A 17,485-nucleotide genomic window follows, 5' to 3' on the forward strand; every position below is an offset into this window, starting at 1 on the left:
TCATCGACAGTTAATTTTTTGTCCCTTTACATTAGCTATAAAGGAGTAATTTATATTAAAGAAGTTTCTCATATTCAAGAATATAAGGAGGCAAGGAAGAAAGGTGGAATCTTCAAAGTTCCCATTATCTTCTGCCAGTGGCAAAAATGACCAAAGAGAATCGAGTATAACTGCAAGAAAATGGTGAGGAAGCAAGATATGTCTTGGAACAGCTACACTCTCGAAGACAGAGCAGATATTTAAGGAAGGTTGTGGCATCCTCAGAAAAAGATAAATGCATTTGGCAACTGAATGCTATAAAAGGGATAAATGAGACAATAACAAAATTCCTAGAAAAGTTTGTAGTCGGGCATGGATCAATATTCCTTCCTGAAAGGTAATGTGAAAAGACATCTTAATAACCTTGAGAAATATGGAACTGATGGTCAGAATGCAAATTTTGTCTTTTGCTCAGAATCTTTAGGGAGAGCTAGAGCAGATCAAGAGAACAAACTGGCATTTTGAGCATAAATGTAATGAAGACTCGATCATCCAAGCCAAAAGCATCCAAAAAGGTTAAATCGTGGCAACTGGACCAAAGTTCATTAAACTGAGACATTTCATTACTTATCCAAGTAACTGCTTCAGTCAAAATGAAAAATGTAAGTTAGGAAGAGAGGCAGAGTCATTGAAATGTACCAACTCTTGCCATAACAACTGCAGGGGTTTCTCTGGGGTACAGTTGCCATGATTTAACCTTTTGGGGTGTTTGTGGGCTGAATGATTGAGTCTTCATTTACATTTGCAATACATTTTAGGGAGAAACCCCCGCAATTGTTAGGGCAAGTGTTGGTGCATTGCAACGAATCTCTGATTCTCTGCCTAACTTAATTTTTTTCATTTTGACTGAAGAAGTTACTTGGATGAGTAAAGAAACATCTAAATTTAATGAACTTTGGTCCCATTGCCATGAATTAACTTTTTTGGATGGTATTTTGAGCATTTTTACAATATAATTCACCACCCTGTTCTAATCTATACAGTTTTATTTGCACATTCAATTTTATACTTATTATTGTAGTAATAAGTATAAATTGAAAAATTATCCTGCTTTTTTATTTGAATCTAAATCAATAAGCATTCAGAAAAAATAAACCCAAATTTTATTGTATCATAGTATAGCATCATTATCTTTAGAAATCTATATTATAAAATTATTGAACTTGTAACTTCAAATCAGTAGATACTATGGAGGTTCAACAGTTACTGGAAAGTCAGTTATTTAAGGTCTGTACATTGAAAAAATAATTATTATCCTCATTCATTCAATCAGGATTCTGGACATCAATGCTTTTTATAGTTCTTATTTTGCCATGGAAGAATCAAATACTTAAAGAAATAACACTAAAACTAAGATTTGAAGAGTTCCAATCAGATCCCAGATTGCAAAATGTATACAAGATACATAATTCAGTTTTATCTGAAGTCTGAAATTGGGACTTGAAGGATATAATTTTATTTCTACAAATTAAGGTTTAAAATAGGACAAATTTAAAATAGAAAGACATAGAAGAGTAGGGTAAATGTCAAAAATGTAACTTTTAAAAATTATGACTGGTTGTTAGTGGTATATTTTTGCTGCAAATCAGACTAAGAAAACAAAAGTTTATATCAGCTTCTAAATTATAGTCTTAAGAAATTTTGTCTGGTTTTACGTGTTGCTGAGCAGATAAGAGAAGCAGCTACAGTAAATATACGGCAGAATCAATGTTCTGTCAACCCACAGATTAAATAGGGATTACAGATTATAATTATATTGCTAATAGTAGCAAAGAACTTCAGTAAATCCTCATAAGTTTTTTACAATCAGTTATAATTAGATAGAAAAGCCAGATTTATTTCTCTACAACACTTCTTAAGGCCTAAACATTTTGTTAACTTCACCACACCATTAGAATAACAATACCATAATATCTAGATAATAAACACGTGGGAGATAAATTCCACTGAACTCAGGGAATTTACCAAATTGTAGGATCTTTTCAGTCACCATATTAAACCTCTGAAACTTCTTTTCAAGGGAGCCATTTGTGCTTAGCAACCTCATGGGAATTGGTGAAATGATTTATTTTCACGTATAATATTGCTTTTTTAAAAATAAATTATCTTTAAAATGTCATTGTTATGTTTCTCTGCTATTTATCTTTATCTTCAGATATACTATCTGTAAGTTTGGCTATTTTAGACAATGTTTTAAAGATTACAAATAAAAATAAAAACTAATGCAGACTACAAAAAACATAAGACTAAAAAGGTAGACATGTAACTGTAGTGACCACCTAAACCTTTATGGAGAAAAGGGGGCTATAAATATTTTAGAATGAATGAATGCATAAAAAGGTTCCAGGTATGATTGGAGAATTTTGCAAAACCAGCTGCTAACAAATAGTAATTTGTAGGAGGCTATATCTATAAATGAACCAACATTAATTAAAATAAGAGAAATCTGTAGCAATTGCTTGGACAAAATGAGGTTCCCACAAGTAAAAGGCTATTTTAAATTATCATTTAATGACCAGAGCAGAGACTTCCTACTCTGGGAGTCACAGCTCCCATAATTCTCAGTTTACATGGCCGTGGTGATTAGGAATTACAACAATTGAAATGCATCTGAAGGATGCCATTTTGGGGAAGAATTTGACAAGGCCAGATCTTTGCCTAAATAACATCTGTTTCCAGTCTATTTGTTGCAGCATTGCCTTTAGCACCAAGCTGTAGACACTGGGGATACTAGTCTATTCCACAGCTGACCACTGATAACTCCACAGCTCAGCTGTTGCTCATTAAGTTTAATGATGCAAAGTCCAGTCTGGCCTTGGATCTGCCTGCAAATTCCTAAACAGTCATTTCCATCTCAGGTGTTTGGGCTGTTATCTTCTTTTGGGGTCTCGCCTGCTTGGCCTTGATTATAACAGGACAGGGAATTGCCTCCCTTGGACCTGAGATTCAGCTTTGTGCACTCAGAATTCAGGGTCATTTAATTCAGACCTACTTCTGATAAGATATAAAGTTCTGCATGTAACTTTTGGACTTTCATCCCTTCCCCCATCATTTCTGATTTGTAACAATTTTCCAACAGGTATGAAAGAACTCAAAAGCTTGATGAGGACCATGCTTGGTCTAAAGATATTATGAAAAAGTTGATAGGGTTATTAAAATACCCAATACACATCTAACAGTTCCATTATCAAGTCTGGATCTACACATACCTCAGGGCTTTTGCCTCAAAATATTTGTCTTGTACTGTTCTCTTATTCGTTGATTTCTCCATATGAATAAGGTTGATTGGTTAATTTTTTTATGCTTGACATCACTGTAGTTCTCTAATACAGGAAGAGTAGACTTTGAGAACAGGAGAGATGCTGACTTTTTGCTATTTGGCAGTCAGCACAATTATACAGCCAGGCATACTTTTCTACAGTACAATTAAGTCCTGTTGCAGTTTTCCAGTTTAGGATGTACCGATGTGCTTACAGCTATAGCTTCTATGCTGACTGAGAATTCTGGGAAGTACAGTCCCCACTCCTATGGAGGGCGCCTGCCTATAAAACTATGTTTTATAGTTCCTCTTTGAAGAGCTCCCCTTTGTTTGGTGCATAATATTTCTCAGCAGCTTCCGAGACATAGGATTGTTCCAAGTTCACCAAAAGTTGAAGAATAGGTGGGGGAAAGGGGAGGGGGGAAGAGAATTTAGTTCTGGCTGGTAAGCAAACTCAAAATAAATGAAAAAAGTGCCTCCCCCCCTTCCCCCATGGTCTTAGCCAACAAAACAGCAAAGGCTGCTGGCTTTTCTTAAACCAATGATGATGATCAAACCCTAAAGATCATTGAAGATAGAAGCTAACTGCTTGATAGCTTCGGGTTTGGTAGGTAGACACCTAACGAATAGTCTTCTCAGTCATATTCTCAGCCACAGTTGCCATCACTCTCTTTGAAATTCACCTTAAAGATCCAGGTTGTTATATGAGAGTAGATGCACCCCACATATAACTCTCTGATATAAACCCTGAAATGAGGGTTTCAGGAATGTGCTGGGCCCAGTCCAAGACAGGAAAGAAGAATGGTGCATTCTGAACTAGCAACCTACAAACTTAAAATAGCAATGTTCTCTTTTCTCACAGTTGGTGAGAACTGCAGGAAGAGGCCATTTGTCCTGATTAATTTTAAAACCCAAGAATTCTGGGACATTTTTTTTTTCTCCTCAGAGATGCCTTTAACACTTTTTAAGTACCTCTATTTCTTTCTGTCCTTCTGTATTAGTGGAAAGGAGCGCACCCAATTATTCCCTTTCTCCCATGTGTCAGGAGATGGGCTTTTGTCACTGGCTAGAATGAAGAAAAATTAAGGAACTAAGTAGTCAGTCCTCCAGCTCACCAATTAGCCATTGAATGTGTTCTGTAATTTTCTATCACACTTCTATCCCCAATACTTTTCTCTTAAACCAAATTAGTCTAATTCATTTCAATGCAGAATGATATATTGCAAACACTTCAGAGCAAATACTCTGGAAAAAATCATGCTCTCTTTCAAAAAGTCACATGTTTCTAGCAGAGGACAAGAGCAGGTCTGAAAAGAAGGATGGAACAGAATGGCAAAAACCTCGTCTATTTTTGGCAGTCATTCCACTGGGAAAGTTCTTATTGTGCAGATTTTTCAGCCTGTGTTAATGGTAAAAGTTGACACTGTGTTCATGGGGACAGTAAAGTTTACAATGAAGTTCTCCAGCCTGGTGCCCTGCAGGAATTAGGAGTCTAAAGTCTATCATCCCTTGCCTATATTGCAACTGATAGTTACTCAGAAAAAAACCAAGTCCTATTTAGTCTGATGGGATCATCCCTTCAAAAATAATATTTGGTTATTGTCAGGAGGACAACCTGGAGGCACAAAAAAGACTGCACTGTTGTCTGACAATCTTGTCCACATATTTTCATCTTTAATAAACCAGTTATATCATGATAACTCTCCCTTCCCAGTGTTAATAATCTATCTATCTATCTTTCTTTCTTTCTTTCTCTTTCCTTCTCTTTCTTTCTTCCTTTCTTTTTTCTCAAAGACAACTAGAGGTGGTGACATGGTAAGCTCTTTGCCCTATTCTCAGAGGTAGAATAAAGTCAGGTGGAAGGAAGGAGGAAGAAGAGAAGAAGGAGCTCTTTGCTTCAGCGAAGCGTTAGGGTCAACCCCAAAAGCTGATTTGCCAAGTTTCAGGAGGCAAAAGAAGATGGAGGATACAGTCATGATTCTCACCTGTTGTAAGGGTTCCTCAGGAGAAGAGCCTGGCTGCTGGAGCAACTGTCTGTGGGAGTGTGGCAGCCGTACACTGGGGGAGGCACCGAATATTGTTGGTCACCTGCAGACAAACCATTAAAAAAAAAAACTCACAATCCTGTTGCATGACTGATTAATGTCACACGTTGGGGTGGGGGAGGCAGTGTTCTCTAGTCACTTTCAAGCTGCCTTTTAAAGAGTGGTCAGCTGGAGCAAGGAGTTCTTCACTAGACTATCAAATCTTTATTTTAGTTGTAGCATATTCATTTGTGGAGATAATAAAAAGTTTGACAAAACGTAATAGGTGATTGGAGGGCCGTCTGATGAGTGAGCCTCGTTTCAGATTTCAAACCATTTTTTAAAATTATTTCCCCAAGCACTTGTTTCCTGTTTTTAACATGGGGGCAATGATATTGGTAACCAATTTTGTAAAGCTGCCTCAAAGCAGTTTTTCCTTCGGAAGAAATCCTGAGCGCCAAGCATAGCAAATGCACCATTCCCCATGGCTGGCTTTCCACAACACACTGAATAACAAATTACCATGTTTTACTTAGTGTGGACACAGCCATCCCCAATATAGTAAGCCCATGGTTCAAAGCATCCTGCAAACCAGAAAACTCCTTTAACTGAATGTGTGAGCTAGCATACCTTTGAAGGCCCATTTGCTTTTGATGGCACTTGAGATGCTTAAGATCTTTAGATCTGTGCCCAAAAATTTTTAGCAGTAACATGAAAAATAACATTATTTTACTGTACTTACAGTACTTTTTACTTACAGTAGAAAGGCTGGATTATAAATATAATAAAGGAGCGATGTCAAAACCAACAAGATTCCGACATAATTATGAGTTTTCTAGATCTACACTTTAGAAACCCTCAAGACTTTTTGTAGATATTGTCATTGATTTCATTGAAATGTCTTAAGTAGATTCACCCAGAGGTAAAGAGAGGGACACAAAAGATTACTATCAGGTAAGTGAGTTACAAAGTTTAGAATACAATGGTAGATGTCTTAGTTCTGGGTAGACAAGAGCTCATTTGCACTGGCTTAATTTAATCCAGTCTTCCTTTCCCATTCTGATATCCTCCAGATATATTGAGCAACTATTCCTGCCATCCTCAGCCAATCTTTATCAATACTGACTAGAAATTCTGGGAGCCTAAAGCCCCAATAGAAAACTTGGAGGGGATCATAATATTGAGGAAAATTGGACTCATCTGCGGATGAAGAATTACTGACCCAACTCCACAGTTGACTATCATTGGTTTATGCTGGAGCAAGGTCCCTTCAGTGCCAGTGAAGTTACTCTGCTGGCTCACGGAGAGGTAAAACAGTGTTACAATATTCCCACAGGGGTTTCAAAGCCTCTTGTAATCCTTACACTTTTATTGACATCCGGTCCCATCCGCAGCTTCCCAATTGTCCAACTTCTCTTTGCCATTAGGATAAACCAGATTAGGCACACAGACACGCCAAATCCTCTCAATTGTTAGTACAGGCAGGGCCCCAGTTATCAAAGGGAGTGTGTGTGTTTGTGTGGAGCAAACAACTTCCCTCTCTCCCACCGGGATCGGTCCTTTTTTGCACAGATGTTTTCCGCTACCATTACCTAAAGGCGTCTGCTGGCCGATGGGGTCCTCGTGCTTGAAGGAGTGGTTTGTGAACTGCGCCCCAGGGTGAGAGGGAGTATGGCCGTAACTTGGAGCTCCATCAAACGCCACTGTGCCGTAACCTGCCAAGAGAATAACAGGGTTGGAATCAGGGGCTGAATTGCCTGGCCTTGAACTTTCTTCCTGCGAGGATGTCCCTCCAAGACAGGCAGGAGGCAAAAAGTTGCCAAAAATAGGAAGCCTCTGCTCTGTAAAGGCAGCAGATGGCTTCTTTCTGCAAAAGAAAGGGCCAAAACCATGAACTCAGAATCACCCAACTGGGGAAGGAAGGGACCCTCTCCGTTGTGCCTGGGCGGCAGGGTTCTCATTGAATCCAGGGCGGGCTTGGGTTGTTGTTGTTGTTGTTGTTGTTGTTGTTGTTGTTGTTTTGTTTTGTTTTAATTTATATGCCGCCCTTCTCCAGAGACTCAGGGCAGCTTACAATGCGTTAAGCAATAGCCTTCATACTTTTGTATATTTATACAAAGTCAGCTTATTGCCCCCACAATCTGGGTCCTCATTTTACCTACCTTTGAAAGGATGGAAGGCTGAGTCAACCTTGAGCCTGGTGGGATTTGAACTTGCAGTAATTGCAAGCAGCAGATGTTAATAACAGTGCATTAGTCCACTGTGTTACCAAGGCTCTTCCTGCAGTGACTCCTACCTTTACATCCGAACTCAGCCTGGGCAAAAGAGGCTGCTACCCAATAAAAAGATAAAAAAGTTGATTATAGATGTCCATTCAAAGCAGAAAACAAGCCGCACGTCTTCAAACAATCAGCCGTGAAGTCAAAATTCATATACGTGTAAATAAACAGCTTTTATTTAAAGAGTAATAAATCAATTTATCAACCAACCCAGGATGATAGGGAAAAGTTTTCCAGTTCTCCAAAACTCATCATGCAGCGGGTGAAAAGTTCTGGGGAACTCGAAAGCACCATTTTCTAACTTTGTAATTGGTTCCAAATAAGTTAAGAAGAGAAATGTTACAATAATAGATATGTTAAGTATTAAGTATTAGTATTAGTATAGTAAGAGTAGATATAAATAATGAATGTGGTGGTAAGCTTTAACTGTTATGATATGACACAAAAAAATTGTATCCAGACGACACACTGTTTAATGAATGATGAAATGCTTGTTTTAAAAGAAAATAAAACTTTAAATTAAAAAAATATATATTACTCAAAGCCTGGAATTGGGGTTCGTGTGTCTCTGCCTTCCTTTGATAAAGTGATGAAAGCTGCAGAAGTTGCTGGATCAGTTGGAGCTTATTAGATGTTGATTCCACTGTTTAAAACTTTTGGTGCCAACAAGTTTGGAGTAACAAGTCTCCAAGGACTTTCCCAGTTTGGGAATCCATGCGGGGTTTGGCTATCTTTTAAAAGCCCGTATCGGCCGTTTCCCCCCTATTATTTCTATTAATAGTCCCCCATTTACAAGAAAGAAAGAAAAAACCCTGATCTGCTGAACAAACTTGTGTGCCATTCCATATGTTAAAGTTACCCTTTAATTCTCGTTCCCGCGGGCTTCTCGCTTGTTTTGTAAGATTAACTTTCTGAAGAGCCTGCAATAAAGATGGCAGCCCATTAAATGAAAAAATAACCTCCTACTTTAGCCGAAAATTACTCGCTCAAATAATAATAAACAGCTTTTTTTTAAAAAAAGAAAAAGAAAAAAGAAAAAAAGAAAAGAAAGGAGCGAATTCAGATGGAGGGGAAAAAATCGCCTATTGTGACCTTAAGGTGAGACCGAATCGTAAATCAGGCGTTTAGACACCAACTTTCATTAATTACGTGGAGCCAGTTAAACAACTTCGGCTAAAAAGTAATTACAAAGTAATATTATCTTTTAAGACTTCTCAGCGCATCAGCATTTGCCCTAAGACCGTGAAATGTTTAGCGTAGTCCCTATGAAATCTTCCCTTGCTTTCCCAATACCGCACCAAACGCTTCTTTAAAGTAAATAATCGCTTTATGGGAACTTCGCTTCCGGAACGTTTAATTAGAACTCCGCAGTTACTTTTAAACTCGCTACTCTTTAAGAGAAGAGGTTTGCGCTTTCAAAATACCAAAGTTGCTTTTCAGAGGAGCAATAAGTCGTAGCTTTGCCGGAGGGGGGGGGAGGGGGGGAAGGGAAATCGGCCAATGCTTTTTTTCTCCCCTGCATTTTCCTACAACCTGCTTTTCCGGACAAACTCTCACTATCCAAAAACCTGTTTAGGTTCTTAGAAAAGAGATCGTATTTGCAGAGAACCGCGAACGGATTGTGACAAAACTGAAGAAATAGGAGAGAAATTGGGGGTGGCGGGGGGATCCCTCGCATAAATGCATCGCTGAATGCCCACAAGATGCAATTTAGTTCACCGGCTACTCAAGACTAAAGAAGACTTTGCTAAAAGGACGTAGACTTGCGCTCCTTAATTCATCAGCTATCCGTTCAGTTCCAACGTCCCCTCTTACTCTTGCTAATATGTTACTAGTCCTAGTACTTCTCACCTTGGGGACGCAATTTTTTACTTTTGACTTTTCTAGATGAACCAAAACTTGTGGAGAAAAACCCGCGCAAATCTTTTAATGGATGATAGCGGGAATAGAAACGGTTTCGATATTTGTTTTATTCTGGGTTTTGTAATCTAGTCTCAGTTTTGGTATGGGGCGATAGTTGCCAGGTGTGGGCTCGGAAAAGAAAGCTATGGATCTTCTCAATTCAGAAGCTCGCTTTTTCTTTATTTCTTTCCTTTATTATTTATTATTTCACGTCTTTCTTTATTGAGAAGTACCGGGCGGCGTCTCAAATTCAACTTTTTTACTTTAAAAGTAAAGCCTACTGAATTCCATTGTCTGAAATCTCTAAACCGTTTTGCCTACAACACTTTCCCCCAAGTCTGGGCCTCTCCAGATGAATTTTCAACACACGGAAATTAATCTAATCTGCAAATCTGTAGCTGTTTCTAAAAGGGAGAAAACTGTTTCGATGGGTTTATTTTCCAGGTAAATTGCTTGCATCGGAGTTTTTTTTTTTTAATTCTTCTTCCAAAGGTTCCTGGACTCTGGAGTTTTTGGCGTTTACGGATTCGTGCAAGCCTGATCCAAAAGCTGGGGATCCCCTACGTTCTGCAGCCTAGAATATAGCGGTTTCAAAGCGCTTCTGAGGGATCCCTCCTTTGTCACCACACTTCACTCTTTTAAATAGATATTTCACCATTCAGTTTTCAAGTCATCACCTCTGATCTTAAGTGTATTTACCCTGACCTCTTTTTTGGGGGGGGGGACGATTTATTTCAGTCTGTCTGCTCTGAAGTCCTGTCGAGTTCAGGGGACCCCGCTGTCAAGAATGTGGGGATCCATCAGCCTTTTCATCTCTGAATCTCTTTTCCTTTGCTGCAAAACCCGAACCACTGTGCCGAAGGGGACTCATTCTGGGAACGCCTGTACCTAAGGCTGGGCTGCTGTAACTCAAAAACTTTCCAAAAGCCTAGGAGGAAACAGGCTTCGAGTCATAACAGGGTTTTTCTGCCTTCCCAGCTCTCCACGGAATGGAGTTCCCAGTGCATTGACCTGAAGGTAAAGGGGAGGGGGGGTAGAAACACCTTGCCGGGTAGATTGTCGTCGTCCCCCTCCCCTCCCCTCCCTCTTTTCCTCCCACCCGTCGTGCATTTGGCAGGCAACTAGGAGCTGGCGAGGCCTGAGCCTTCAAAGCTGCCGCATGCGCCTGGCGCGTTCTGGTGCTTAGCGGTCCCTTGTCTATTCGGCTGCGAGCAGTGATGACAGGCCCGATGCCCAACCCCTGCACTTCCAGGCATCAGCTGCGCTCCGAAACTGCCTTATCTCAGCTCATAACACACAAAGCCAAGGCTTCCCTCCTCCTCTTTGCTCTTCTAAGGCTCCTCGAAAGCACTGAAGCTCTAGATTCCCTCACTCTCTTTGCCCAGCAGTTCGGTGGCCTTCAAAAGGCTGCCCGGAGCAGAATGGGTATTTTGGCCACATTTTCCCGTGTTGCATGACCCAAAGCTTCAAGAATGCGATAAGGAGGTTGGAAGTTCTGAACCCGGCCCCCTGATAGCGAGGTCTCTTTAATTAGGGCTTTATCGGAGGCTTGAGCTGATTAAAATGTGCTGAAAATAATTGAAATGTGGACATCTGGCGAAGATGGCAACTCTTCTGAAGGGGTGCGATTGTTAGGGGAACCCAGCTGCCTGGCCGGGAGGGAGAGAGGGAGGAGACGGAGACGGGGGGCCAGGAGGCCTAGCAAAAAGTTCAAAGCAGAAGACTTCCTTCTTCCCGGAGAAGACTTGGCAAAAACGCCAAGGTAACTTCTTTCCCACGGTGGGGAAAAAAAACAACCCCCGCCTCAAACGGAACGTTCAACCTTGATAGACTCAAAGCAGAGAACGTTATATTCATTGCTCAAACTTATCAACCTCCCCAAATTCGGTCTCCCCCCCTTTTTTTTTTTTAAATAACAAAGTTGTGTGTGTGTGTGTGAGTGCTGGATATGGTACCCGATATTTTCCCTCTCCTCTCCTCTCCTCTCCTCCCCCCCCCCCCCGGTTTTTGGTTTGGCGCCATCAGAGCATTTTTCACGACTTTTAAAATTATACCTGCTTCTCACCCACTGCTATTCTTCCCAAGTGGCAATTAAAAAGCTATTCTTTTCCCCGCTTTTTTAGGAATCGCAGCCTACTCTAAAGCACTTGTGTTTGGTTAGACCTGTCCACACAACAGAAGCTGAAAGATCAGCCGTCTCTAGATTTCTCAGTCCATCCCTTTAAAATCGAGGACGCTGGAGTTTCTCTTTAATTTTGGAGTAAGAACGGAAGAGTTTCAAATTTTCAAATTTAAAATCAAGCTAAGACCCAGCTCCTTCAATGAGACCAGCATACCTGGCATCAACCAAATCTCTAAGTCTTCTGATTAAAGTTCTACTTTAGGCACAACTCAAGCGTTGTGCTAAGAAAATGCAGATGATAAACCTTTTTCATGGGTTTTGGGTTTTTTTTTGCTACTTTCTCCATCACTAGAACAATCAAGAGATCCGGTTATACAAAAAAAGAGTTTTGAATAGTCTTATTTTGTTCCTAAGAATAAAATAAAATGCAAACCAACTCTGTGAGGTAGCCACTCACATATGCAAATGGGAGATTTTCAATAAATCAGTCCTTTCTATGTGTGCATACACACATGCATATACATTTGGAAGAGCTGAGGAGTGTTTTACACAGAGAGAGAGACACACACAAACACAATTTCATGAATATTATAACAGAAAACTCTTGAGGCTCCATTATATTAAACTCAGTTGGATAGTAGTTAATGATATCAAAAATCTTCCAATTGCAATTTAGGTTTTTGATAGTTTTGCTGATATTATTGAAGTGGGATCTCTCCCCTTGTCCCACACTATAAAAACACATGAATTTTTATTCAGCATCCTCATCATCTGGAATAAAGACATTTTCATTGTTTTAAATATAAGCTGGGTCCATACCTACATTCCAGAATTCCAATAATGTGTTGATTAAAAAAATAATACCATTAACCAAATGGAAGAAAGAAATCAATGGGATTAAGAAGAGAAAAAGCAATTTAGTGAATGGAATTAAATTCTGAAATAGTGTTCCCAAGCAGAAATTGCCTTCACAATTTAGCATCTTGCTGAGTAAGACAGGTCAAGGTATTGAAAAATACTGACTATTTTACTATTTTAGATACAATAAAAGTTATTTGTAGAATCATTAAAGTTTAATAAAATCTTTCTAAAAGAATTGAAAATCGTGGAAAGAATATTAAAGTGCAGGATTAAGAATAATTAAAGTAAATGTGCTATTAAAAATGTCTTATTCTCTCTATTGCTCTTACTGTAACAATTACACCCTTCCAAAGCAGTACAGAATCTACCAGGAGCTGCTGCAACAGGCTTAACTAGAAACTAAATGCAAGTAATTATGGAATTTATCATTAACTGTTTTCTGCCTAATAATACTAGGTATATATCTGCTGAAATAAGCTATTGCTTGGAATTATATTCTAATGATATTGTCATTCTTTTGCACGTGCCTCATCCAAAAAAAGAGCCTTTGTTTTTAATTTATAAGATTTTTTTAAAGATCAGTTATTTCAGTGGATCTTTTGTTAAGATAAGTTATTCTTTTGTTAAAATAAATTATTTCTTTTATTAAGATCGGTGGTTTCATGAATTTCACAAAAATATTCCTTTCTGGTTCATACAAAAAATATCAAGATAAGAACTCATGTTTTAGGACACAACTGTTTCAAGTTGTTTCCATTGTGTAGGAATAAGCAATATATTTCATCATACGTTTATCTAGCAATGGGCATTTCTTCAAGAAGGTGCTACTCTAGGAATGTACCTTGAGAACTGTTGTACTTGTTATTACTTGTGTAATGTCCCATTACAGCCTAAGAAACATATACCGGTAGGTTTTTTGCATAGACTTGCTTAAGACATGGTGATGCTAAGTTTCAAACACAATGGATTCTGGTTTGTTGGGAAAGTATAAATGAATTCTGAAAATGCAGCAGTGCAATCTTATGTATATCTACCCAGCCTAGGTTTACTGAGATCAATGGCATTCATTCTCAGATTGCACCATAGCTCTCGCTGATTTCAATAGGATTAGGGAGCCAAATTACAGTATTTCAGAAAACACAGTTGGCATGTGATTTTTGCAACTTCTGTGAGTTAAAAAAATGATATCCAGGGAACCACATCCCCTTCTTCCTTTCAATATAATCCCCTCTGTGCAATTTTAGTTTCCTAAAATATATAGATGAGCTAACATAATGTCTTGATTGTGCTCCTTCACTGTACATTTGCTGCATTAAAAGCCATATTAGATCTTAATTATTAATCTTCCCCACCCCCATCAATATCCATTTAGGACTATTTGCTATATGTGAGTACCTATGCACCTTGTAACTTTTTGAAATTTTATTTCCACAGGAATCATTTTTTTCGTCCTGTTGAAATAAATAATTCCAACAGTTGGTTGCAGTAATATTAACTGAACTGAACTGTTAGATTCATTTAAAAAATGAATCTAGCCCAGTTATAAATAAACAGTAGTACCTGCTTGCTTAAAATAACATCTGCAGGAGAATATCAAGTTGAATTCATAAAGACATTAGCAAATAAACAGAAACTAACAGGAAAGCCCATATGTGGAACAATTATTAAAAGTAACTTCCACACACATTAAAGTTGTAATAGCAACTCACTGAGTGCATAATCCCATGCATTTTTAGGCAGAAATCTGGGGCATTGTAACTCAATAGGTTCTTTTCTTGGATAAATGAGAATAATCAGATTGCTAATTTAGCTTTAGAGTTGTTGATACTCCTGTTGGAAGACAAAGTACTTTTATCAGTTGCGTATGCATGACATTTCAATTCTGATTTTAATTCCGGAATGAAGCAATTCCGACTTAATCCAGAATTGCAAATGTTAAGAGTTTCTTTTCCTGAAGCTTGGCTGAATTTCGCTCTGAAGCAAATATAAGCCACTATGAAAGGAGAAGGTGGAGCGATTGTATGATTCATCCAGTGCTTGAAAACCCAGTAAGCATAATATTAAAAAAGGGTGTTGCCATATAGGAGAGACCATACAGTAAATCCATGCTCCATAGTTCCACTCATTGGGATGAATATGGATTGCATCAACAGAAAAGGCTCTTCCAGTCCTTAACCCTCTTTTTCCAAATAGTTTTATCAGGGATTTCCATGGGGAGAGTTGTGTTTAGAAGCAGCAAACCCATTTAATCCATAAATATCTGTATTTGAAATACACACACAAACACTATAATACACAAGGTAATCAGCATAGAGTTTGCTACACGTATTTCTCTATCCGATGGGAACCTATAACATAAATTGTAAATTAATGGCACATCCCTGAAGGAATCTCTTTGGAACCTAGGTTTATTAAATTTAACAGGGCATTCTCACAACTTTACATTTTAATCCACAGGTTTGCTTTCAAGGCACGTGAAGTACCGTATGTTAATCTACTACACTCGCTTAGTCCAAGACGAACTCTGAAGCATTGACTTGCAGCCTATTCAAACTCATAAATCGATTTAACCATGCAGTACTCTGAAAAGTAACGTTCCAGATGTGCTAATTTTACACCCTCCTAGCAGTCCTACGCACGTGCATTGAAAAACTTTTTAAAACTCCGGTTCGATTTTCTACACGGATATTTAGGACCCATGATCGGATTCCTATCCTCAGATGGTTGCAAGTCTTTTGCACCCTTTATTAACAGCCATCCTCGCATATATCCAAGCTATTGTGGTTAGGGTTGTTAATTACAGTGGTTTTTTAAAACCAATTTGCCGCCTTTTGGAAGTTATCCTTTCCCCTTTCATAATTGTTTTTGTTTCTTTGTGGCTTAAATATTAAACCGATTTCACAGGATCGGCCCGTAGGTTTCTCCCCACCCCTACCCCCCACCTCCCACCCCCATCCCCCCGAGGCTTGCCACCGCTGCCTGGGATCACAATCCAGGCTCAGGAGTTTGCCAGGGATCGCTTGGTCCCAGGAAAGGCTCTCTGAACTTCTTCCAGCTTTGCTGGCGGGTGCCTGGAAAGCGAGCGGGATCCCTGGCTGGGTGAAAGCGAGCGGGTCGCCCCAAAAGCGCAGGCTCCCCCCCTTCCCTTCCCTTCCCCTTCGGCTTACCTTGGTTGCGGATGGCTTGCTGGCTCTCGAGGCAGTTGGGCAGGTAAGGGCCGTTGGGGAACATCCGCGCCTGGCCGGAGGGCGCTTGGCTGGGCGGCGGGGGCGGCGCAAAGGGACCGTAGCGGCAAGCGCCGGCCGTGCCGGTGAACTGGCCGGAGAAGTGGACGGTGAAGGCGCTCAGGCACTGGTCCTCGTGAGGCTCGCCGGAGCTCCAGCTGGGCTCCTGCTTGATGAAGGCCGAGGGCGGCGGGGCCAGCGAGCCGTAAGAGGCCGCCGGCGGGAAATCCAGCACCGGAGCCCACTGCGTCGCGCTGCTCACCGGCATGGAGCAGTTCCCGTTGCCCGGCAGGGGCGGCACCGACGGCGGCAAGAGAGCGTTGAGGTCGCGGACGTCGGAGCCCATCTGATCGCCGGCGCAAACTTTCCTCCGCGGAGCCTGGAACCAGTCGCGGGCCCCGCCGGCTCCGCTGCACTTGTTCCAGGCGCTCTGAGCCCGGCTCGGGTCCGGCTGGAGACACCAGGCGGCCGAGTTCAAGCCTTTCGGGGAGGCCGGGTCCGCGGGGGGAAGGCAGGCGGCGGGCTCCAGCCCCGCGGCTGCCGGCAAAAGCGAGAGGGCCAGGTTGGTCTCCAGGGTCGCCCTTTGGCTGCCCACCGGCGCTGGGGTGGGGGGGAAAAAGGAAAGGCTCGAAGCCCCGGAGTGGAAGAAGCCCGAGGGACCGACCGCTCCCTGGCTGGCTGGCTGTGGCTGGCCGGCTGACTCTCGGAAAGACGGTCGGCGGAGGCCCCGCAGGAGCGCTTGGCAAAGCCGCCCTTGAACTTTCTTCCTTCAGCCGCGGCTTTGCCCTCCGGCCCTCGAAGCTGGGCTAATTGAGAGCGACTGGCGGCGCGAGACGGAGGAGGAGTCAGCCGCGCGCGGCCGCTTCCATTCACACTTCCCGCAGCAAGGCGGCCTCCCGGGGCGCAGAACGCTCAGGCGACTCTGGGGGGGGGGGAGAAGGAGGAGGAGGAGGAGGAGGTGGGGCGGGAGGGGCAAGGGACCCACGCTCTCCCCCCACAGGCCAAGAAGCGTGGCAGGGCCGCGGGGAAAGGCTAAGCCTCGCCCACCCGCCCCTCGCCTGGCACAGCCCTCTTCATTCGGGGTCAATCAATCAGAACAGGGCTGGAAGGGACCTTGGAGGTCTTCTAGTCCAACCTGCTCAAGCAGGAGAACCTATGCCAATTCATACATGTGGCTGTCCAGGCTCTTCTTAGAAACCTCCAGTGATGGAAGCGCCCACAACTTCCGAAGACAAAGCTGTTCCACTGGTTAATTGCCCTCACACGTTAGGAAGTTCTTTTCCCCCCCTTAATTACAGGTTCCTTCTCTCCTTGGTTAGTTTCCAGCCATTGTTTCTTTTTCTTGCCTTCTGGTCTTCGGAGGTTCGGGGATGCTGAAGCGGGAAAGGTGATAATGGGGAAGGAATTCCCCAGGAGTGATGGCTTCTGAAAAGGGGCTTCTATGGCGAGGAGAGATGGGTGTCCCCCCCCCTTCACTTACAGACGCCGGAGATGGGCGCCTAACTTTGGTCAGGGGCTACTTGAAATGTAGCCCGATTTAAATAAGGAGGCAAAGATTAACCCTCCTTCCAAATTAACCTTCTGAAATGTGCCATAATTCTTGCAGCCAGTCGTCGGCAGGGCCGCTTCCCGAACTTCGCTGCACCAGCTCCAAAACAAGAACCCGGATCCCCGTAAACTCTTTCAACTCAGCCGCCCGGATGGAGCTCAGTTCCGAGTTGGTTGGTGAACCTATTGGCTAGTAAGATAGGAACTAGATTGGCTCACCTTCTGCC

General features: G+C 41.6%; 1 protein-coding gene across 4 annotated transcripts in view; it reads right to left on the reverse strand.

The window, feature by feature from the left end:
* WT1 (WT1 transcription factor) overlaps window positions 1-16,743 on the reverse strand; it is a 55,190-nt gene extending 38,447 nt beyond the window's left edge. For all 4 annotated transcript variants that reach the window (XM_087878142.1, XM_034417171.3, XM_034417170.3 and 1 more), the window contains exons 1-3: window positions 15,654-16,743; window positions 6,915-7,037; window positions 5,284-5,386 (exon numbers count right to left, since the gene is read on the reverse strand). In XM_087878142.1, coding sequence (XP_087734268.1) covers window positions 5,284-5,386; window positions 6,915-7,037; window positions 15,654-16,056 — 629 coding nt within the window. In that variant the 5' untranslated portion in view covers window positions 16,057-16,743. The remainder of the gene's footprint in view (window positions 1-5,283; window positions 5,387-6,914; window positions 7,038-15,653) is intronic.
* Window positions 16,744-17,485: the final 742 nt, after the last annotated feature.

Source organism: Pantherophis guttatus, chromosome 1 (assembly GCF_059756535.1).
Source record: "Pantherophis guttatus breed Tessera chromosome 1, ASM5975653v1, whole genome shotgun sequence".
Taxonomy (NCBI): domain Eukaryota; kingdom Metazoa; phylum Chordata; class Lepidosauria; order Squamata; family Colubridae; genus Pantherophis; species Pantherophis guttatus.